This window comes from Fusarium redolens (assembly GCF_020744475.1).
Source record: "Fusarium redolens strain MPI-CAGE-AT-0023 chromosome Unknown BKA55scaffold_8, whole genome shotgun sequence".
Classification (NCBI taxonomy): domain Eukaryota; kingdom Fungi; phylum Ascomycota; class Sordariomycetes; order Hypocreales; family Nectriaceae; genus Fusarium; species Fusarium redolens.
In genome coordinates this window covers 813,705-836,989 of record NW_025763671.1, presented here as the reverse complement: position 1 = coordinate 836,989, position 23,285 = coordinate 813,705, and the positions used below count along the sequence as shown (strand labels likewise).

Below are 23,285 nucleotides of genomic sequence, written 5' to 3'. Positions count from 1 at the left end.
TTGAAACAGGCTGATATGTTCTAGCAATGCAGTTCTGACTGACATCACGGAGCGCGTGCAAGGTAAATGAGTTTTATGATTGAAGTAGATCAGGAGCCAGGCCAAAGAATAATATTCGCTGTTTTCGACACTAAACAATACCTGGATAACACCATCTGACTTACACTAGACCCGAGAGGATTCCTCTCTGCTCATTAGGAACTCTGCTCTATGTATTGACATCCTTCGTAGATATCGCATGCAGGGCGCGCCCGTCCGTCGTGAAGCAGGAGATGCATTGGTAAGGGACACTGAACATTATCAGTAAAGCAGACCAGGCTTATGTCTCCCTTACCTTTTATATATCACTGTACATGGTCACGATAAGGATAAGCAATCATTACTCTCAAGACATTCTATATTGTAACAAACTATTCAGATAATAATGGTGCAAAAAAGCCGAGTTGCTGCCCCGTCTCGATTGAGAGGGGAAGGCTTCCTAGGGTACAGACATCAGCAAAGGTCCTTGCGACTAAACGAGTGCTGAACCTGGATTTCGATCATTGATCCGGATAAGAGCGCGCGCGCATCGAGTCCAGATATGGTAGGTCGGGATATGGGGCGGAAACCTGCGAGACCGTGACATGGTTAAAAAGATATGTGATGTTTCGAAACTTGAAAACCTTGATGTGTGAGATAAGAGTCGTAATTTTTGGTTGGAGTCGTGCCGAGGATCGTATATAGAAGACAACGGGGGAATTCCGGAAAAAGCGGAGACTTCAAGTCTGTTGATCACCAGGAATTCTTAGTGATGCTCCTTAGCCAGTTGATACGGACTCTGCTAACCTGCGAGAGTCCTAATGAGCGTTGTTGACAAGCCAAAAATTAGCTTAGATTGCCCGGGTACGTGAGAACAAACTGCTGTAGACGGCATCTACAACAGGTGACGCGTCGATCATTCGTCCGCCGAAGTATCGGCCGTTGAGGCCCTTGATGGCATTCTCGCCGCCCTGGACTTTGTCAAATTTGAGATAGATGTCACCCTTGGAGTTGGGGTCAGCCGAGATGTGAACCACATGTCCATACTTGCTCTCGGCCTCTTGACGAACATCGTCCTCGAGCTCTTTGATCCAATCGGTGCCCTCCTCTCTGTGAATTGTCAGCATTTGGCCAATATGAAATGGCAGAGACACGTACTCTTCAGGATCAAACATGTTGTGCAACACAACACAGCGGCTAGCCATGTTGACATTAACAGGCAATGGTTTCGTCTCCGTCTTGGGTTTAAGCACCTGTCGCTCGTCATTGCCGTTGGTGGTGCTATCATCAGTTCGGGCGAGTTTCCTCATCAATGCATCGCGACTATAGTTGTTAAAGTTTACACCAGCGACATCGGTGTCATCAAGAGCACTAGCACCTCCAGTCTTCTCATTATCTCGACCGCCAGCTCGGTCGAAGGTTGAGGACTGAGGGCCTCGTCCGCCGGAACCAGAGAAAGCTGAACCTTGGAAGTTCTGGTTTTGATTCTGTCCGGAAAATCTCTGCAACATGTTGGCAGTACTCTCAGGGGTAAACTTATCGTTTCCGAGTCCGACACGAATAGGACGTCCGGCTAGGTCAAAGCCGTTCATCTTCTCCAGTGCCTCTCGTGCCTGGCCAGCATCACGGAACCTGATAACGTCAGTGAATAGTACATAAGATGAATAAAGGAACTTACTGGACAAAGCCATAGCCGCGGCTACGGCCGTTCTCATCTTTTTGAAGTTGAACGAATTCAAGCTCACCGAATGGCTCAAAAACAGCCTGCAAGTCTTGCTCGGTGACGTTGAAATGGATGTTGCCGACATAAAGGCGGTGGAAAGGGATAGAATTGGGGTGAGGTCCCGAAGCTTCAGGGTTTCGGGCTTGCCGGTTTTTCTCGGCTTCTGTGACTTGTACGATGACAGGAATACCTAAAAGCTTCTGCCCAGTAAGTTGAAGAGCCTGAGTAACGGATTCCTCGTTTTTGAACTCGACGTAACCAACTCTGCATATTGTTAGTGATTGGACTCTAGAATAGGTTTAGCTTAGCTTACCCCTTGGATCTTTGGCTGATGCGATCCTTGACAATTTGAGCCTCATTGACAGGTCCAACCTTCTCGAAGAATTCCTTCAGCTCGCGAGTGCGTAGGCGAGCGGCAAGTTGCTGCACAAAGACAGTGCGACGATCTCTTTCGTCCTCGGTAAGTTGCGGGTTGCCTTCTTCACGCTTGGTTTCGCGACGTTCGTCGTCGCGACCGCGTCCATAATCGCGATTTCTTCGGTCACGCTCTCTGCGGTCACGTTGATCCCGGTCGTCACGGGGGCGGTAATGGCGGTAAGGCGAGCGAGATCGTGAACGTGAACGTCGTCCACCTCTGTAGTAGTCACCATCTCTGTTTCGGCGTGAGTGACGGCGGTCGCTATCACGGCTGCGGCTTCTCCTCCTACTTTTATGGCTTCCAGCATCGCTTCGGGGTGTTCCTACATCGGGTGTACCCCTACGGCTTCGGTTGGGGCTGTCCCTGCGATCTCGGCGTCGGCCATGATCGCGGTCGCGATGTCGACTTCCGTCTCTGTCACGACCACGATCACGCTCTCTATCTCTCCGTTCGGGTTCGTCTCGCGTTCTATCCTCTACAGGGCTCTTAGTCTTCTGCTCGGAGGTGTCCTTAGCGGTGGCGTCCAGGAGTGCTTCCACGTCCAACGTAGCCATGATGCCTGTGTAAGTCTTGAGGTGGAACCCCGATTTCAAGGTCGTAAGTTATTTAGCACCAGGAGTATGTTTGTTCGTGAGCTTGTTCTGCCGGGCGATTTGATAATTGCTGTCGTAGGGTGGGAAGTTTGTTGGGGGGAGGTTGCCTTGAAAAGTCCTGATGGGTCTAGCTTTTGGCTGGACGGGAAGTTCAAAGCGTCTGACTTGCACGTGACGAGACACGTGGCGAGTATCGCAGCCACCACGTCGGCAACATCGCTAGATACAGTGAAGCAAAAAGGCGGAACATATCGATCAAAAGGTTTATTATTATAAAGTGACTCTGTCCAAGAATAGACTGTCCCATTGGGCAAACCAGTCCCAACCATTAAAACTATTTATGAGAATGATTCACCGCCATTAATGTCAGTGACTACCATGTTCGTTACCATCCATAAAATCATGACTGCTCCGTACCACCCAGTGTGCGCCAACTACTATGACAGCAAGACAGATACATACTCTGTCCTGGCTTAAATTTATTCTCTTTGCGCCAGGCAGATTTCGTACATTATTATAATAGACTCATTTCGTCTTTTTGGTGTTGTAGATCAGCTCAGTACCGAACACACTGTCCCAGAACTTGCTCGTCACACCGAAACCGAGCTCATAGTCAAGGAAGTGGTGAGCAAGGTGGTACTTCTTGAGTTCCTTGTACCACAGAGGAAGGTCTTGGTGGTGAAGGAAGTAATGTGTGAGATCGTAGCAGACATATCCGAAGATGCCGCCACAGTAGGCTGCAGTAGCAGCATACCAGTTGTGGAAGAGGACAGCGTGTGCAAACTTCCAGAAAGGAGCAGCCAAAGCAGCGAAGAGCGTAGGAGGCATAACAAGACGATACTTGTCCATAGGGAGATAATGATGGATGCCGTGAAGAATGAAGTGAAGCGTGATTCCAACACGGTTGTCAGGCAGGTAGCTATAAAAGTTAGCGGGTAAGCTCAGGACTCAATAATTGGGAAACATACTAGTCAAGGTGGAACAGGAAGCGATGCAGGACATATTCAATGATGGTCCAGAAGAACACGCCAAATAGCCAGTAGCCCACAGTGAAGAGCTGGTTGTCAAAGCCTTGAGAAGCAACCCAAGTACCGTATGCGACGCACGGCAGCCAGACCATAGGAACAACCCACCAGGCGGTCTTGGAGAGAGGCTCAAGGAAGTTGCCAAAGAGAGGCGCAGACTGGCCTCCCTTGTAGTGGCGAGGGCGATGGACCTGATCAAGATAGAATTCTTTGGAGAAACCACCGAACCAGATCTGAGGGAAGAGGGGCCGGTTTAGGTCAAGGAACTTGTTCTTCTTGTAGTCCATGTTATAGTCTGTATCCTTGCTCAAGTCCTCCGCGCAAGACATTCCGGTTCGGGGGTGAACGGCGCCATTGGCTTCTCCGTTGGCTTCACCATTGGGTAGCTTTGCGTTTCCGGTGCCGTTGGCCTTCCCATTGGCGTGTCCATTCACAGCCTTCTCAGAAACGAGAAATCCGACAAGGTTCTCATCGAGAATCTCGTAGGCAGAGTCAGAGTGTGTATGAGAATCAGAATCTTTGAGGATCTCTTCGATATCGCGACCGGCGTATTCGAGAATATATTCAGGACCGCCAGGATGATCCTCAACAAAATCGGTAATATCGTAGACCTTGTTGCCGATGGTGACATAGCAGGAGTCACCAGAGTTGTGCGCTTCGACCTCAGCGCGAGTAAAAGTCGGTAGAGTACGTCCAGGCATTTTGTTGAAGCAGCGGTCGGAACGTACGGGTCGAGATAGGATTTGGAGCCAAGACGATTGAAGCAGCGCACAAGCAGAGGTGCTCCTTGTCGACAACCAAGGAGGGTGAAAAAAGGAGGGAAACTGAAGGAGAGTGGAGGATAGACAAATAGAGATTGAAACCTTGAGAGGAGGGTTAGAGATTAAGTTAAAAAAGGTTTAATATCAAACAGTCAAGGGAATGAATGAAAGGGCGGCGTGAGCGGCAAGTGAAAGTCGCCGCACAGGGGTCCATGCAGGGGATATATTTTTTAATGAGGATCCCCATCCGTGTCAGTAGAAGAGTGGCGCTACAATCACAATAAAACATGCCACAACTTCGGGATACAAGGCCTGATATCAGAGTATTTGCCGAAACGACGAATAAGACAGTGTTTGTATTGAAATTAGCGGTGGACAATTGGTCTTTGGGCGGCTGAGGTTGAGGAAAATGATGAAGTGTTGGTGATGATAATACGGGCCCTAATTTTATGCGATTGACGCCTAGCTGAGCCTCTCAATGCTGAAAGTAGATCGAGATTTGCACAGTAACAACAGTCTGGCATTTTGTCATGGACATTGCAACATCACATGCAAGACTCGGGTACTATCGTGTACTCTGAGGTAGTTTAATACTTTAAACAAAATACATCGTAATCGTAATATTCGTATCTAAATGTCAGCATTCAGGCACTCAGATGATGTACAGTATTTACCGTTCGCTTATATTATCTTTCCTATCTGAGTAATTCGGGGCCGAAAAGTCTATCGATCAGTCGATCAATGGGCTTATGGGTTCCAATTCATCTCCTCAGCGGGTACAATAAATGGTTGTTTTCAGACAACATCGGAATCTCAGTGATCCGTATGCTCCGATTACAGCATTGTGCTGCCAAGGATTATTTTCCGAAGAAGCCGGATCTCCTTTACTAGTTGAGCTCCACCAAACAAAACCTCAAGCTTATCTAACTACAGGTTCTTCCACAGTATACCGTGCGACCTTGAGAATATGAGCGAGCCTCTCAATATAGGAGAAGATCATGTTACAGTACTTGAAAAGAAAAGTGTGACATCTGCGCAAAGTCGATGGCGTATAATATCATCAATCGATTTACACAAATACAGAGCTCACGATGCCAGCCGAGGAGTCTTTTATTTCTAAATGATTGGACGGCCATCTAAAAGTAAGTCTGAAACTGATGGTATGATTCAAGACAACACTGAACTCTTGAAACATAACTTACTTAGCCTCATTGATTTGCTTAATTCTGCAAGGAAATGTTGTTGAAGATGGGTGTAAGTGAGCCCTCTTACCACCACCCAACAACCTTTGAGTCAGCAATAAACATCACATCAGCGTAGCTCGGACTTCGCTCTCGCAAGATCGACATTCGCGTCTTATCTCTAGAATAGATTCTATCGTATTTTTATCATCAACAAGCCGTTGAGAGAGAAACGCCAAGGTATGTTTACGTATTGTCTGGCTGAGCCTCATCTTCAATTGCCGAGCCACAAGTAGTGGGTTGAGCTTCGCAATCAACTCGAATACAGAGTCAAGATCGAGCGAGTCCTTGAGAGCTCTCTCGCCCAACCGTTTGCTACCCAATCTTAGCCTAGGCTTTTACTTAGCATGTGCCTGAAGCGGAAATCCCATCGGTCCAGCAAGCGCCACGTCCAATGCTAATCAGGAATCGCCTTCGGGAGCTGAAAGCTGGAGCCACTTCTTACTCCCTCCCTCCTAGCAACGAACCCAAGCCCAGCCACAACAAATCCCGTCATCAGTGTGACCTGCTCTAGGTCGACCACCTAATCTGCATGTCACCCTCACTCTCTTCCTCTCTTGGCATATCAAGTTTTTAAACCTCTTCTTGGCCTTTTGCTGCGATCCTACTTTTGTCCTTTCTTTATTACCTATCCTCTAGACCTTTTAGACTCTACTCGCATTACGCCCCTTGCTCGATAACCCCGCCATAGGGCTGCATCACTAAGTTGCCATGCCGTCATTTTCCATGCCGCGGGGTTCGTGGTTACTGCTGATCGCAGTATGCCTCATCCTGCTTCCTGGCAAAGCTGAAGCTTTCGGTGCTGGAAACATCCCTTCAATTGCTCAGGTTAGTGCTAGACCTCCTCCACAGCTAATTTGTTCCCTCCTATTGACACGCACATAGGTCGAAGGTCACAACTGGCGCCATGGAGGTAAATTACCCCTCCATATCGATTCCGTTACATCGGGTTGCTCACATCATTTTCAGACATTGAGGATATGCTCGAGACGATCGCCTTCCTCCACGGAAAGAAATGGACTTCTATGCTGATCAAACGTACCTACTTTGGAAATTGGTTACGCGACTATTCTCAGGCCGTTGATATCGGCAGTTTGAACGGTGTCAATGCCGAAACTATTCGCATTCTTGTATGAGCCGACTACTTTGCGCCACCGATGATTCTGTGATGCTTACTTGACCGACAGGTTTGGGTTCTCTCTTTTATGGCTCACGGCTATGCTACCGGCGAATTCGAGGTTACTGCGGACCGTCTCGGTGTTTATCGTCCAGAAGAACACATCGACAACCCCCTTGGCTACGGAGATGGACTTGATGCACGCACTTTTGATAAACGTTTGCGAGGCCCCGTCGAGAAAATAGAAACCGAAATCGACTCTCGGACGGGCATGAAAAACTATATCGCAAACGAGAATGGAAACTGGGCAACCAGCGCCGCGTATCTGCGATACAGCTTCGCCAGATGCATCCACTATGGTCGTCTTTACACTAGTGGTTCCAAGAAAGGAAACGAAGACGACCTCTGTGAGGCTTTGAGATGTCTTGGTCAGGCGCTGCACACCATGGAAGACTTCAGCGCCCACAGCAACTACTGCGAGCTTGCTCTTCGAGAGCTTGGCTACCACTCTGTGTTCCCCCATTGCGGTGCGCATACCGAGATCCACCTCCATGGAAAGCGCGTCTATCCCCTTGTGACTGGTACCTTTGGCGCTGTCGACTTCTTGCATTCCGTCATTGGAGAAGCCTCGGATCACTTCACGCAGTCTGAGGTTGATGAGGTCGATGTTGCACTTAAGAACGCCGAGGGCGCTTCCAACCGATCTGGTGGTGGCGGGGGTGAACGATCCCTACTTGGAGGTTTCCTCGGGATCAAGTCCAGTCCCTCTGATTTCATCGGCTTGGTTTCAAAGCTTCCTGGTGTCGGTGACGGATTCGCCGCTCAGGCTCGAGACCTCAAGGCCAGCTCTGAAGCCCAAGAACAGCGCAACATGAGCTACCAGCAGACCCGCGGTGACCTCTCTCGTGACAATGCCAATCAAGTTCCCGGCATGAGCCCCGACTTCGATCCTGTTGAGACAGCACGCAAGATCTATCCTATTCTCGAGTTCCGCGACAAGATTGTCAAGGCCATCAGCCGCGGTATTTCCAAGGTCCCTGGCCTTGAGAAGCTTCTTGAGAAGATCAGCGAGACCCTTACTGCCTTTATCTTGGGCCTTCTTGCTCCTTTCATCCGACCTATCATCAACCAGGTCTCAAAGGTTCTCAAGGACGGTTCTTCCGGTGTCATTACGGCCAGTGCTAAGTCTCAATATGAGCCTTGGGACAATCCCCAGTGCTCTGATCCCACTCACTCCATGTTGTCCAAGGATCATTTCACCAACATCCTCAATTCATGTGCTGGTCGTATTGCCGCTACCATTCTCCAGTACACAGTCCCGTAAGCCAACCCCACTCTCCCGTACCAACTATCATAGCTAACAATTCTAGTCGCGTCCTCTATGCTTGGGAAAACACCGGCGTCTCTGTTGACGAGGTCGTTAACGACGTCCTCCGTGCGTTCCACCACCCCGCTGCTCGCGATGATCATATCGAGATCCAACGTGACATGTTCAAGACTGTCAAGAAGTGGGCTGACGAGCACCCCCGCCGCCACGAGCTTGCTCACCTTCTCTCCTCCGACTCTGTCAAGAATCATAAGAACCACATTCTTAATCAAGTCCAGGGCAACAGCCGCAGTATTGGCGGTGGTGGTTGCAACCATGGGACATTTGGCGATATGGCTAATGCTGGACATGGCAAGGTTGCAGGATCCTTGTGGTCTCAAGTCAAAACTCGCGATCTTGACTCGATGGAGGGTAAAGATGGTAATCCAGCTGCAGGCTACCTCTCGAGCTCTCCTGCGCCACCAAGCCAGTCTTCGTTTGACTATGGTCAGAACCCCAACTACGCGGCTTCCAACTCAGGGCACTCTCAGCAAGGCGGATATGGTGCTCCTCCACCCCAACCTCCATATGGTGGTGGTTATGGGGGTCCCCCTCAACCCCAGTACGGAGCTCCTCCAGGTCAATATGGCGGTCCTCCCCCAGGACAATATGGAGCTCCTCCTCCTCAGCAATACGGCGGCCCAGGGTATGGTGCGCCTCAGTATCCCCCGTACGGTCAGCAGGGCTACGGCCAGCAACCTCCTGGATGGGGTCAATATCCTGGTTCACGACACGGTTACTAGAAGGATTGGATTAAGCGCAGGATTAAAAACGTAAGAAAGGAATGATATATACGACCACCGGATCGGGAGATTGGATAAGGAACGTTTAGGATTAGCCAAGGATAAAGGCTGAGATGAATTGGTAACGGCCGTTTTGATATCCAATACCCAGGGGAAAAGAGGCATCTGGCTTTTTGTTGCACTAAAGAGGTCTCTACTTCCTCCATAGCAAGATTTTGAAATACCGTACATGCTCCTCAATACAACGCTGCATATCGTACCATCTGGCTGGGTATTAAAGTGATATAGCCCAAGTGATGATGCTTCCTGGGCGCACGCTATGTCGCCATCAGTTAATCCTGAGAACTCCTAATCCCATGCAGTACAAATGAGAATAAAAGCAGTTGACATGCCCAAGTTGAAAAACAAAGCCGAATGCTCCATCTCAGATTCTGGCCCGCTATCCCACCATTGAAAGACTCCCACTCCCCGACTATGTGTTCAAACAAAAACGTCTTCTCGTGATGACGTAGCACGACTACCTCTTTCCACGTCTTGGATCTTGAGCTTCTGCAATGCGTGCATCGCGAATTTCCTTGGTACCCAAGCTGCCCAGTCCGCCCTCGGATCGACGTTCCCAGCCACCTAGACGGACGACTTGACATGTTGCGTTATCACCGTCGGAAGAAACTTCGGTAGCATATTTAACGATATTTCGAGCTCCATCTTCGGGCGTACGGGCCTCCTTGACGACATCGACGATCTCTTGGTCGCTTAGAGTGCCAGAGATGCCATCAGTCATCAGCACAAGGAATGAATACTGGGCAGGGCCCATTTCAACTCGTGTGAGCTCTGGCTCAGCTGAGACCCCAATGCGCTTGCTTCCCATATCTCCGAATGCACGACTATTGGCTAGGCCTGCAATGCGCTCCTCGCCGAAACTATCGCCAGAAACCATTGACCCAGCAGGCGCATAGCGTCGCAACCGGCGGCTTTCAGTCGGGGTACTAGGATGGTGATCAGATGTTAGAGGCTGTGCTAAACCAGTGGCGGTGTCGCAGAGAAGGATTCGACTGTCGCCAACATGGGCGCATAGTAGCGTGGACTGAGCCGCTGGGTGCCAAAAAGGGGCAGGTGTTGGTGTAGAGATAAGCACTACAGAAGCCGTCGAACCCCCTTTAAAGCGCTCTGGGCCTCCTATACCATGGCCAGAGGGTGTGGATGGGTGGCCGAAGACCTCATCGTTATTAACAGGAGTATCGGCACCTTTGGTGTCATTAGGGTCTATCTTTCGTGCTTGCGCAGACACAAAATCGAGATCAGCACGCAGGAAGGCGTATGTGAGAACTGATTCTATCGTGATCTTGTGGCCTTCTCCTGGGTTGTCATCTCGTGAGAGAACAAAGTGTTCAGGGTGAAAGCGCCTGAAATAGCCACCGATAGTCTCTCTGTACTCCTTGACCAAGTTCTTCTCCATACGAATCGCTTTTGCAAGGTCTGAGACTGGGGCAGCCGGTGATGTTGCGCTCTGTATTCGTTCCCCATGTACTGGTTTATCGGAAAGGCCACCATTGTTTGCGCTGGGGACATTCATTTCGCTTTTAACCTCATCTGGTCCCTTCATGGGCACAGCGTCGAGCGCCTCACGTTTTGTCGAGGGGCTCTTGGTCGACTGAACGGGCTGTGACGGACGAACTTGTTTGTGCTTATGATCATGGTGATGGTTGTGAATACCCTCACGACTTGGTTTCCTCTTGCGCAAGCTGCTCTGCAGGCCGAACTCTTCCGAGGCCTTTTCTATATAACCCGGGAGCTCGTCCCGGACGAAATCTGCGCATTCGGTTCCGCCATGACCATCGAAAACGCCAAAGTAGAAGATTTGAGGGTCTCCCCAAGCACTATCCGCCGCTGTAGCTTCCCCTGGTTTTTGTTGCACGCTCCTGGGTGCCCTCTTGGCGAAGGCCGGAAGGCTGATCGTGCCAGCTTGTTCTCGATCTTCATTGTAGGGACGACTTCCTCGATCTGTCGCGACACCAAGATGATGTTTCGCCCTCCGCATGGGAATACGCACCACAGTCAAGTCTCGGGTTGACGGGATATAAGGCGGGGCGACAGCGGGGACTGGGCCAGAGCTTGGGGTGTGAGGGGTCGCAGCATCGCGAGGAAGTTTATGACCAGGCCCACGAGGACGAGAGTCGGGATGGACAGATGACGAAGGTAGATGCGTCACAAAGTAGGTATGAAATCCTCGTGTATTGTATGTTTCAGCTGCCAGCAGTGAAGACAAACTGGGCTGCGATCTCGGACGTGTAAGCCGAGCCTGTCGCGAATTTCCGGTCCATGTCGCGCATGTCGAATAGAACGCTGCAAGCCGGCTATAATCAATATACCTAGAGGTTCTTCGTGTTCGCTGCAGCGGGTCTGTGTGTGCGAAGCGGTTCGGAGTTGTTAACGGTCGGGCTGAGATCTTAAGGAGCTGAATCGCAGGGGTTGTTGTTGAATCGATGGCGCGAGTAAACTGGGCCATTGTCGATGCTTGATGAAGAAGGGTGTATATAGCTGGCTTTGCCAGTCCTCGGTCATCAGCGTCCCTTGAAGAACTGGAGCGCTGTGCAGGCTACAGTCTGCAATGCCATCGGGCGAGTTGTGGAAAGTTAATAGCGTTACGGAGCGGGTTGTATAGGATTTGGCTGGTTCCTGATCGGTAGAAGGCCCAAACGAAGCCGTCGACTTTGCTGTGTGAGTATTAGAAGACCGTAAAATCCAAGTTGATTTAGCAGATGATCTCGTCAGTCTCGAAGTGGAATATCGCCATGGAAATAAGTGAAGGATGAAGGATCGGGTGTTCAGTTGCTTGTCGGAAAGTGACGATATTGGATATTGACTTCCTAAGTGGAGCTTTCCGAAGCTGGGCTCGCACTTAGATAAGATTGGCCAATCACGTCCCACCAAAACCAGGCTTCAGGCGGCACAACGAGAATTTAGCGGGGACCCCATCGGGAGTCAGGGGCGGGAATCTTCGTTCAACCGCTAAAGCCAACGACTCAGGGAGCTCCAAGGCTGTCTCCGTGAAACTTTGCAGCCCAGACATACCACTTATAGCAGACCACATATCACCTACAAGGCTATAAATGATGAGAAAGTTGGCGGTATACAAACTATAGAGCTGTTAAGTTTTGATTAATAACTTTCTGGTTGTGATCTGGATTAATTCTCGTGTGCATGTCAACGGAAAATAGCCAAATCATTCTGCTGTCTGTTTCCCCGGAGTTCGGATTTTAACGTCACAGTGGCGGGGTACGTACTCTGCCTTTGAACGTCATCCCAAACAGAGCCTGAGATCTTATCATTTTTACTTATAGCACTCTTTAAAGACCTTTTCTTAACTTTCTTATCTAAGTGCTATCAACATACGGCATTCGGCCTTTCAATACTTCAAGCCTCTACACAGGCTGATTGGCATCTCCATGTCGGCAAAAACCCACCACCTAGCAAATGGGCGAGACTGGGACTACAACATCCGCCGAGGCGGACGGGTCAGAGGCTTCTAAGAAAGATCTACCTCCACTGGTAGAAATCGATCCCGCTGGTGACATTGTCTTGGATGTAACCTTTGAGACCTCCATCAGTACTCTCAACAAAACTCGCAAGGCTGAGCTTGCTGCCAGCAGAAAAGCTGGTACTCAACCCCCTGACCGCTCAGCTTTGAAATCAAAAGTCCGGGTGGCATATCGGGTCAATTTGGCAGCTTTGAAGAAGCATTCAAAGTACTTTTCAAACCTTCTCTCAAACTCTCAGTTTAGGGAAGCCAAGCTTATTTCAGATGTACATGAAAAGCTCGCCCAGCTAAAGATCAAAGTCAACGAGGCAGATATTCAGGACTTACCCTGGATTCCCATCACTGACGATGACGACGCAACCAAAGCTGCTGGGCGTGAAAATGTCATGGAAGATATCCTCAATATCATACACCAGCGGCCAACAAAGACTTCTCGTGGAACCATGTCATACGTAACCACTCTAGCAATCGTTGCTGATCGCTTCGATTGCGTGGCAGCTGTTGCTCGGGTTCTGAACACAGACCTCAAGTTTAAATGGCCGTTGACGTCAAACAAACCTTTGCGCAGTGACGATGGGCGACCTACAGAAACAGAACAGGTCTTGCGTCAAAAGGTTCTGGTTGCGTGGCTATTAGGACAACCCATGCGCCTGCAACAATCAACTCGAGAACTCATCATGCGGGGATCAAGTCTCTGGAGCGAGTTTCATGATCCCAATACCGATATGACTGCTGCATGGTGGAATCTGCCTGATGGTTTAGAGGGTAAGTGAAAATCTAGGCTCGAGGTGCAGTTACAATGCTAATTCTTGTCCAGAGGAGCTCCGACACAGGCGTGAATGTATCCTCAACACCGTCTCCTCTGTCCAACGACATTTCCTCGCACTGTTCTCATCTCGAGAGAGGCAGTGTAAACTCGGGTATGACTCGAGTGCGGCATGTGACTCCTACCAGCTTGGTCAAATGCTCAAATTCCTGGTGAACAAGAATTTGCTCTTCCTCGTTGACTACAGCCCAGCGTCATTGAACATGGTTCCTGATACTGCGATGATCGAGATTGAGGAGCTCCTTTCAACGCTTCAGCAGTGCCCGAGTTATCAGATTGACAAGCATCACACAAACTGCGGGTTACGGGTTCGACTGGAACCTATCCTGAGTTATATGCGGTCGATGCTCTCAGCTGGCGTCATCGCGATACCGTATGCCGACTGGAAAAAAAGACCGACTGAAATCTCGTGGCTGGCTCTAAGGGAACACGCTGTCGATGACAAAGATAGCCCACCCAAAAAGTTTCAGTTTACACGAGCGATTGCCAACGATCAAAGGTTACGTTACGAAGGAGCACTTTATGTAGACAAAATGGCAAAGGCCATGTTCATGGCAGATGAATGGGATTGGACTCCTGAAAGTTGATAAGATAGAGCAAGACTTGCTTGTTGCGTGTAATTGGATATAGACCAAGCTAGACTCATAGAGTCGTTAGAAAGCTAAGTGAATTATACAATAAATCCCCAGCAGATGAGTCCTCGACCCTCTTTTCATATATTCTCTTAAGCGGTGGTAGTCTTCTCTGTTGCAACGTTCTTGGGAGTTGAGCTTGCGTGGCTCTCAGCATCATCAACAGCGTTGGCAGGGGCCTTGGTCTTTCCGAATGGCAGTCTGCCATGTGTCTCCTTGAAACGCATGATGATGAAGCCGATCATGACGCAAATCCAGTACAGGTTATAGGAGATTACAGAGCCATAAGTAGCGGAGTTTGTCCAGCCAAGGATAGCATTGAAGATACCCCAGCCGTTCTGGATAGCTTCGGTGGAGGCACAGCACTAAAGAGTGGTTAGGCTATTGAGGTGAGCTTGGGAGATGAAGACATACGTTGACGTGCCAGACACTCTGGTCAATATCATAGGAACCAGGCCCGTTCCCAAACTCACCAGCTTCACCACCAATGTACTCGTTCCACTTGGCCATCTCGAAACTCCAGACAGAGCGAGAAAAGAGACCAGCGCCCACGAGGTACAAGAGGCAGGTCGAGAGAACGAGGAAGAGTTGAAGCTTGGTGCTCGCACCACCCCTGGATCAAGTCAGCCGCTAAATATCATCACACTTATATATAAAGCACTTACTTGTAAAGAAGGTAGCCAACACAGCAGCCAGCAAAAAGGCCGACGACAGTCGGGAGAGGGATGGACTTGGCCGAAGCAGAAAAGGATACACCAGCGACGAAGACAACAGCCTCGATACCCTCTCGAAGGACGGTGACAAAAGGCAAGACGAACATGGCGTACTTCTCGATAAACTGCTTGAACCATCCCTTGGAACCAGCCTTGATTGGCGATTCGAGAGCCCTTGCCAGCTTGACTCGCCACTTTGCTTGCATCTTTCCGATACGGAGTAGAGCAGCGCCCATAACGGAGATGATCAGGGATGCGAAGAGGCAGAATGCACCTTCATAGTAATACTCGTTCTTCTCCCACGAGTTTCTGCCAACAGTGTAGAAGACACCGATGACAGCAGCAGCCACAACCAAACAGATAAAGAAGCCGATACCTGTTCCAAGCCATACCTATAAGTTTAGTCAGTATTCAAGGCAGATCTAGTAAATATCTCGTATTGATTTACTTGACGTCTCAGCTGTTTGTACACTTTGATGTCGCCATTAGGACCGTCAAGGGTTTGCTTGAGGAAAGCAAGCAAGACAGAAACAATGATGACTGTCTCAAGAGTCTCTCGAAAGACAACAAGGAAGACGGGAACCGCAAAGACGTCTACGGCCATGTTGACAGTTGATAGTGTCGTGCAGTTGAATAACTTGAGAGAGCTGTGTTGGGCTCAGGATAAGAGGGGAGCTGTCTTGAGCTCAAGTATAAGGTGATACAGTAGAGCGAGAAGTATGGGAATGTCAAGAAGAGGGTGTGGTAACGGAGATATTGAATTTGATGTTACACTTGGTCCCTTTTGGGATTGGAGCAGCTTTTGAACGATCTAGTCATCACAGGCTGCCGATCAGATAACTTTCTTGCTCTTACGAGAAGAAAATCTTGAACAGGGGATCAGAAGACACACGATCTGATTTAGTATCCGCATAACAACCTTGTAAACTAAGCTTGTTGGCTAAGCGTATGCTTAGACGAGTTGCACTTTTGAGATGCCGCAAGGATCAGCAGAGTAAAGCGCGGAATGTGAAAAACCCAGACAAGAGAACCTGGTCGAGAATGAAACGCGAGCTACCGAGTACCGGAGCAATGGCCAGAAAACAGCCCATGATCGGACTTGTTTGGGTTGTTGGATGGTCGGTGGCTTGCTGCTGCTAAGTTAGCTCGTCGACGCTCGGCAAGGAATTGCCGTAACGTGGGATGTTTCCTCATGGGGCGACCTTAATCAATCAATCAGATAATTCTGTGACTGCAGATTAAGGGTGTGAATGTCCTAGATTTCCCGCAATTGGGCTGTTTCTTATTTTGATGCTTAACGTTTAACTTGAAGTGACTTCGGCCCTCATTGTGCGCACACTTCTTCAGGCTGAAGTCGGTTCAAGAAGAATGGAGGAATACTCATTGACGAAGCTACATTGGTGGAAGCTTAGGATAGCTCCGTGTCTCATAGCACCCCACAATGCGACCTCGGATCCCAGCCAAGAGTCAAATGCCGATATGCTCGTGCTTGTATCGGACTGACACGGATAATCGTGGTGGCTTTCGGAAAAGCTGTAGTCACCGTATTCTGGAAAGTATCATGCCCAAGCCTTGAATTTCAGATGAGGCAAATTTGGAATCTCAACTGCGTTCCCTCCGAAGCGGCGATGTTCCGTCGAGATGGATGGTAGTGACAGTTCAGCCGCACTCATGCAGCTGCATCAAGGCAAGCGGCTGACGGTCAAGGGTGTTATGACCTGCTGGTCCAAGATCAAAGTTATCATATCAAAAAGATCAGGAGATAATCATTATCTGATCCGAAGTAACCACCATTACTGACAAAGCCGAGCCAGACGAGATAACGTTAATCAAGGGTTAGAGAACGCCGCGGCTGAAAATTCTGAGTGGCATGGCTCGTCAAGATCTCGGGTTCGCCTGTGATGTTGAGGCTTTATTGGAGAGGCTTGTCCGTTGTCAGACCACTCGTTGGTTGCTAGTACCATGGAATGGCTCTCGACCGTTGAAGGGCCCACTCATGATCGTCTTAGTCAAATCGAGACCATGTGGCTGTTGTTTTCGGCTTTGGTATGCCGCGGGATCCTCTTTTTCGCAAGGACTTGTTATTTCTTGACACCGTGATAGTGATTGGAAGAGGTCACTCTAGTAATGTATTTTGCTTCTGATTGAAACTGGATGAACAGAGCCAAGGGTCCTCGGTATCCGGGGGGTAAAAACGATCGCCAAGAGGCTGCAGCGCCTGTGATAGCTGTGGGTGACCCGGCTTGGCATAAGATAGGCAGGCTGGGCAGGGTCTGCAGGGAGAGAAGATCGTGGACCCTTGAATGAGCTTCCAGGGATCGGGAGTGTCTGTGCCGAAAATGTGGTACCAGTTGGGAACTCAATTCTTTGGCCTCTTTCGAAGCGAATCATATGTCAAGAAGCTTTAGCGGCATTGAAAGAGAGAGGAAAACACGAGGAAGAGGTTGCGATTGATAAGATGAAGCTCAGAGTGGGGTCATCATTTAGCATTAGATGAACCAGAAGGGGAAAGGTGTGGAATCAGCTTGGTCTTCACTAACCTTCTACCGTTAATGACTCCTCCACCTTAACTCTTCAACCTTGCACTTACACGGTCTTTCTCGATGGTTTCAAGCCTTCTCAAGCCACAATGGATCAACAGCTGCTCATCTTATCCATCTGCAGGCTGATCCTTGCTCGTCTAGAACGATCACATTCACGTTCTCTAGTTCTCTCTTGCACACGCGCACCGATTCCGCAGTTGTGGTTCAGCCCAAAGCCTTGACCCTGATCAGCTCATTCCAGCTTTTTTAACAACCATCATGCGCCAACTTCGTTTCTGTGTGTCAACCACGTTTGGCGCCGCAGAATTGACTCGCTAGTCGGACGTTCTACCCGAATTATGTCCATCCCATGCATGGATGGATCAGCAAGGGTTATCAGACTAGACAGTTCAGTAGCTGGATCATCTTTAGGCGATTCTTGACTTGCTTCGGCTCTCGGTATCACCTTTTACTTACTACCTACTTTTCTGGTGTTGGTGCTACCCAAACTCTGACCAAGGACTGTGCATGCATCTTCTTTTCCCCATGTCCATACCGTAAATTGATCATCCCACCAACCCCCATCTTATACTCAATCTACTTCCGGTTTTATCCATCTAATCTATTCAATCTGATCCATCTCGCTTCTTCTTCTGCTTTTGCCTCTTGACATCTGCTTCCCACAAGTGCCTTACAAGCTTTTATACCTCCCTGCTTGGGCCTGTCCCTCTCCTCTTTCATCTTGTCTCTCTTCCTCACCATAGTCTCTTGTCATACTTCAAGCTGTTGAGGCTGAGGCGACTTGGGTCCTCACACCTTCAGAATGCTTTTCAACTCTTTATCAGTTGAGGCAGCATTGCTTCTCGCCCTTCCTCATCTCGCTTCCGCAGCTACCAGAAAGTTTGATTTCGATATTGGCTGGGTCAGAGCTAATCCTGACAATGCTTTCGAGCGCCCAGTTATTGGCATCAATGGCAAGTGGCCAATCCCTACAATCGAGGTTGACATTGGTGATCGGGTCATCATCAATGCTCACAATAACCTGGGCAATCAATCAACTTCCCTGCATTTTCATGGTCTCTACATGAACGGCACCACCCATATGGATGGCCCTGCCGGTGTCAGCCAATGCCCAATTGTTCCTGGAACCAGTTTCACGTACAACTTCACTGTAAGGAGGCTCGAGATCCCCTCTGTATCTCTAGATTTAACATATCCACCACAGGTCGACCAACCAGGTACCTACTGGTATCACAGTCACACTGCTGCTCAGTACCCTGACGGTCTGCGTGCTCCCTTTATTGTTCACGATAAGGATTTCCCCTACAAGGATAAGTATGATGAAGAGGTTATCTTCTCTCTCTCTGATTGGTATCATGATGAGATGCAATCCATGATTCCCAAGTTCATGAGCAAGGCCAACCCTTCAGGCGCCGAGCCCGTGCCTAACAATGCCTTGATGAACGAGACCACAAACTTCACAATGTCTGTCAAGCCCGAAACAACCTATCTGTTCCGTACTATCAACATAGGCGCCTTTGCCGGCCAGTATCTCTGGTTTGAGGGGCACAAGATGCGCATTATCGAGGTCGATGGTATTTATACCGAAGAGGCTGAGGCAGAGATGATCTACATCTCGGCTGCTCAACGTGTCAGCTTTTTGCTCACTACCAAAAAGGACACTTCCAAGAACTTCCCAATTGTTGCCAGCATGGATACTGTGAGTACTGTCAGCTTAAGAAGGGCGATAAAGCAAAAGCTGACAACCTCACCTAGACTCTTTTTGATGTCCTGCCCCCGGATCTTAACTACAATGCCACTGGCTGGCTCGTCTATGATGAAAAGGCTGACAAGCCAGACGCCGCTACTGTTGAGACTCTGGACCCCCACGATGACATGAAGCTTGTTCCATACGACAAGATGGGCATTCTTGGGAAGCCTGACCAGGAGTTTACTCTCGATGTCAAGATGGAAAACCTCAAGGATGGAGCCAACTACGCCTGGTTCAACAACATCACCTACGTCGAAGCCAAGGTTCCCACTCTGTACACCGCCCTCAGTGCAGGCAAGGACGCTGAGGATCCCAGTGTTTACGGCACTTACACGCACTCTATGGTCCTTAAGAAGAACGAGATCGTACAAATTGTCGTGAACAATCTCGATTCTGGCCGCCACCCTTTTCATCTTCACGGACATGCATTCCAGTCTGTCTACCGTTCCGAAGAGGAGGCTGGCATCTGGGCCGATGCCAATGTCACTGAAGCCGATCTGCCCAAAACCCCTATGCGACGTGATACTCTTGTCATTTATCCCAACGGTAACATTGTTATGCGTTTCAAGGCCGACAACCCAGGTATGTGCCAAAACACAATTTGAGAAGGAATCCACCTAATTAACCATTTTCAGGTGTTTGGCTATTCCATTGCCATATTGAATGGCACGTGGTGTCTGGTCTCATTGCCACCTTCGTCGAAGACCCTCTTACCCTTCAAGAGACCATACAGATTCCTAAGAACCACCTAGATGCCTGCGCTGCTGCTGATATGCCGACAAAGGGAAATGCAGCTGCCAATACTGAGAACTTCCTTGACCTTACTGGCGAGAATAAGCCTGCCAAGGCTTTGCCTGCTGGGTAAGTCCCTCTAATCCCATTGCTTCATGAGACTGGCACACTGACACTCCTTCAAGATTCACCCCTCGTGGTATCGTTGCTCTCGTCTTCAGCTGTATCTGCGGTATCCTCGGTGTAGCCGTCGTTGCATGGTATGGATTTTCTGCACCTATCGACCCAACCAGTGCCGGTGCTCTCAGCGCTGGCATCGTTGATGGTAGCGATTCGGGTGACGGCAACCCTGCTCAGAAGGGACCTCAAGAGACAGTTGTTTCCCCTTCGGGTGGTGCGAGAAGTCACTAATTATGGGCCGGGTCCATATCTTCTAGAGCTGAGTGGCCTTGCTTCTAGGGCGCTTTTAATTTGATGATATATATTAGTGTTTAAATATACCACTTTGTTACTTGTTTGGTTCATCTTTAATACTATTTTGGTGTCCTTCTCTTTCGTGCAGAACTGTGTTCTAATCTTTCATCGCCAGCGTAGCTCCAGTTCGAAGACCCATTGCCTATAGTATCTTCTATTTTTCAGGGGTCCGCATAATCAAGGGGCCGTTGACCTAAGTTCAGTTCTCAGAAGACAAAAGATATGATTGAACCACGTAGTCAGTCGCTTCGATCTGCTCATATGTGTCTAGGTTTCAGGAAATTACATGCCTTTCTGCTCGATAAATGAGCCGAGGAGCTGATCGTTGGGTGGGAAGCGGAAATGCTTCGTTCAAGGGGTCCAAGTGTTACCGAGCGTGTTGAGCGAGATTGAGGTTGTGCTGCGAGTCTCGCTATCTGGCCACAAGAGCTCGAGGCAGAAATCATGGTCAATGGCCAGATGGCATATATTGGATTTCAGGCCGGCCAATACCCACAACGAAGCCATCGTCAAACTCTGTTGCTCCTAGCATCTGGGGACTTGACTCGGGCATCATGGCATCTAGGTCTTAAATTTTATGTATGAGTGGACGGCGAGCATGTATGTCTGCCCAAGACTATGTTGAGTTCTAGGGATATCTGGCTCTGGCAGAATAGTCAAGTTTTGCATAACAAGTCAAATGACTGCTACTCCCATCTCGGATTTCGAAACCAGCTTTCTTGTTCCTTTATGAGACTGCTCGGTGCCATATCATCTATATTTATGACTGCTCTATTTGTGACTAAGTCTATCATATAGAGCCACTGTGGACATAAAGATGGAGAAGCTTACTTCCGTTGGGTGATGATGGAAGAAGAGCCAGATCAATCGCAGTGCTCATTAACCCGGTTATATTATTCCTTCTGCATGCTTCACCAGGGCTTACTGGTGACCGTGCTTTTACGGAAAAGGGTGATGTTAAACTCAGTAAACCTTTGTTTGATAATGCTCCCGTGACCACCTGCTTGTTTAGATAGCCTGATGCAAATCCATAGATTTTCCTGGACATCACCAGATTATGTTCTACCTAAATCCTCAGCCGGGTATGAGCTTATGCGCCGCCGTGTACCGGTTGTGATGGTGATTAGAAGGGAACAATTGTCAACAGCCATTGCATCATGATGTGATATCACAAGCTTAACATATTCTTTTGTCTCACACCTTCATGTTTGTGCAACCTGTTACAAATCTCGTTACCTCTCACCCGTTCAATAATGCCAGTGTCCAGAATCACACACAATTTTCACTTAAGAATACAAAAAAATCTATTAGCTCGTTTTCAAGTCTTTCAAAGCCCACATCCTTTTGACGATTTGAACCCCCCGCCGTGGGCGTATCCCTCACGTATAGATCTCGAGGATACACAACCGTCTGATCATCACACGTCTCATCAGCACCTTTCGCTAGCCACCTCATCATCGGCTAGATCCTCAAGCGGGGAGGGAGAAACAAGAGAAATGGGGGCCAGACAAGCCCCACTGCGCCTTATGAGACATGACAGAGAGGATTGCACATCGAAGTCAACACCTGTATTTCTCAGGGCTGGAACAACCCTTTTAATCATGTTTGCAACGCAAACAAAGAGGCACATGAGACAATACCGAGAGTTATAGGCTGAAATGCAATGGCGTTATGCTCCCATATCATTCAGAACTCCAAGAATCGGTAAAGGAAGAGAAGTACAGCAGGAAATGCCATGTTTTCAAAAAAATAATTCCGAGTAAAAAGGAAAACAGGGAGGGTATAAGTGTGGTTTAGTTGAGCACAGTCATCAAGCTCGTAGTGCCATGGGCATTCAGTGAGACGTTTACTGGTTGATCTTCTCGTTGACGGCAGTGGTGGTCTCGGCCTTCTTCTGGTGCAGGAAAGAGCTCAACCAAGAGAGTGTCTCGTTGCTAACGACGAGGACGGTGGTAACAGCAGCTTTTCCGTGCGCGACGAGGCCTCCTTGCTCGACCTTCTTAATCTCAGAGTTGTAGACCTGGAAGACGTGGTCCTTGCCCTCAAGACCCTTCTGAATGGGGAAGAGGATGAGAGCGCGGGTATCTTGGTAGAGTTCGTCGGTGGGCTTCTTGACGACGGGGAACTTCTCATCGATGCGGTCGAGGGTCTTGTCGCCTAGCGAGTCGACCTTCTGGACATAGGGAGAGACAAATTGGTAGGGCTTGGCGAAGTAGGGGACGACGGGAGCGGCGAAGGTCTGGTAAGCGGCGTCGGTGAGCTTGATGGAGCGCTGGCCGAATTCGTTGGACTTGAAGGTGTGGACGCCGTCGCTAATGACAGGGTAGTTGAGGAGATGCTGCGAATGGGTTAGTTTGGGTCGCAAAGTGGTGAGCTATTCAGTAATTACCTGGACGAAGGCAGAATATTGAGCAGTGCTCACGTCGCCGTTAACTTGGTGAGACATGGTAGTGGTTTAGGAATGATCGCACAGAATCGGTTTCAGTGGTGAAGTCGCAAGGTTCGAGATAAAGTCAATTGCTTGTCGGAATCGTGATGACGGTCGATGACGAGTGATAGATAAGCTTGGATTCGAGTCAGGAACGGTAATTTTGTAAGAGAGAGCTTCAGGTGGGATGGGATGGTGTAAGGCAGAAGAACAGAAGAGAAGAAGGTGGGAAAGTGGGATGGTAGCAATTGAAGGGGACCTGCAGAGGCTAAAAAGAACAGGACGAGGAAGAGGGGAGAGTAGTAGTCAGGACTACCTAGATTGTGTGTCTGTGTGTGCGTTACGTCTGAGGTCAGAAGGAGGGAGAGGAGGGAGATGATGTTGGTGGGACGCCACAGCTTGGAAGTCAAGTACCTACAGTTTTTGGTGTAAAAGAACTAGGAGGAAGAAGGAAAGGAAGAGGAAAGGGCCCATCTAGGTTAATAAATGCGCTTTGGGTGTGCTGTAGGTGCTGCCCAGTAGGCAGGGGGTTAGAAAATTCCGGAAAGTAACCCACCTTTACGATACAGCAAATATCAAGGTGCAGCTGTTTTTTGCCATCGCGAGGATTTTGGAGGAGTGAGTGAGTGTTAGGGAGCAATCAA

General features: G+C 49.1%; 8 protein-coding genes across 8 annotated transcripts; 3 read left to right on the top strand and 5 right to left on the bottom strand.

Moving 5' to 3' along the window:
- Positions 1-869: 869 nt before the first annotated feature.
- On the bottom strand, positions 870-2,713 carry BKA55DRAFT_512372 (uncharacterized protein; the record flags this gene model as incomplete). The annotated part of the gene is made up of 4 exons (XM_046187798.1): positions 870-1,128; positions 1,177-1,650; positions 1,697-2,005; positions 2,055-2,713. 4 exons carry the CDS (start codon positions 2,711-2,713, stop codon positions 870-872), a joined length of 1,701 nt encoding a protein of 566 aa, XP_046049229.1.
- Positions 2,714-3,277: 564 nt separating this feature from the next.
- BKA55DRAFT_539480 (uncharacterized protein) lies at positions 3,278-4,478 on the bottom strand (the record flags this gene model as incomplete). The annotated part of the gene is made up of 2 exons (XM_046190138.1): positions 3,278-3,671; positions 3,721-4,478. 2 exons carry the CDS (start codon positions 4,476-4,478, stop codon positions 3,278-3,280), a joined length of 1,152 nt encoding a protein of 383 aa, XP_046049228.1.
- A 2,012-nt stretch (positions 4,479-6,490) lies between these two features.
- Positions 6,491-9,005, top strand: BKA55DRAFT_511648 (heterokaryon incompatibility Het-C; the record flags this gene model as incomplete). The annotated part of the gene is made up of 5 exons (XM_046187729.1): positions 6,491-6,607; positions 6,665-6,692; positions 6,749-6,909; positions 6,967-8,216; positions 8,267-9,005. 5 exons carry the CDS (start codon positions 6,491-6,493, stop codon positions 9,003-9,005), a joined length of 2,295 nt encoding a protein of 764 aa, XP_046049227.1.
- Positions 9,006-9,522: 517 nt separating this feature from the next.
- Positions 9,523-11,511, bottom strand: BKA55DRAFT_594109 (phosphatase 2C-like domain-containing protein; the record flags this gene model as incomplete). The annotated part of the gene is made up of 1 exon (XM_046195628.1): positions 9,523-11,511. One exon carries the CDS (start codon positions 11,509-11,511, stop codon positions 9,523-9,525), a length of 1,989 nt encoding a protein of 662 aa, XP_046049226.1.
- Positions 11,512-12,075: 564 nt separating this feature from the next.
- BKA55DRAFT_738304 (uncharacterized protein) lies at positions 12,076-13,967 on the top strand. Its single transcript, XM_046201389.1, has 2 exons — positions 12,076-13,308; positions 13,361-13,967. The coding sequence occupies exons 1-2, from the start codon at positions 12,480-12,482 to the stop codon at positions 13,954-13,956; spliced, it is 1,425 nt and encodes a 474-aa protein (XP_046049225.1). The 5' UTR covers positions 12,076-12,479; the 3' UTR covers positions 13,957-13,967.
- Positions 13,968-14,024: 57 nt separating this feature from the next.
- BKA55DRAFT_366341 (iron permease FTR1/Fip1/EfeU) lies at positions 14,025-15,490 on the bottom strand. Its single transcript, XM_046185874.1, has 4 exons — positions 15,163-15,490; positions 14,667-15,106; positions 14,416-14,614; positions 14,025-14,366 (listed from the first exon to the last, which is right to left on the bottom strand). The coding sequence occupies exons 1-4, from the start codon at positions 15,316-15,318 to the stop codon at positions 14,094-14,096; spliced, it is 1,068 nt and encodes a 355-aa protein (XP_046049224.1). The 5' UTR covers positions 15,319-15,490; the 3' UTR covers positions 14,025-14,093.
- Positions 15,491-18,059: 2,569 nt separating this feature from the next.
- On the top strand, positions 18,060-20,150 carry BKA55DRAFT_690142 (Cupredoxin; the record flags this gene model as incomplete). The annotated part of the gene is made up of 5 exons (XM_046199459.1): positions 18,060-18,407; positions 18,462-18,956; positions 19,013-19,589; positions 19,643-19,868; positions 19,925-20,150. 5 exons carry the CDS (start codon positions 18,060-18,062, stop codon positions 20,148-20,150), a joined length of 1,872 nt encoding a protein of 623 aa, XP_046049223.1.
- Positions 20,151-22,059: 1,909 nt separating this feature from the next.
- BKA55DRAFT_690141 (uncharacterized protein) lies at positions 22,060-22,659 on the bottom strand (the record flags this gene model as incomplete). The annotated part of the gene is made up of 2 exons (XM_046199458.1): positions 22,060-22,551; positions 22,603-22,659. 2 exons carry the CDS (start codon positions 22,657-22,659, stop codon positions 22,060-22,062), a joined length of 549 nt encoding a protein of 182 aa, XP_046049222.1.
- Positions 22,660-23,285: the final 626 nt, after the last annotated feature.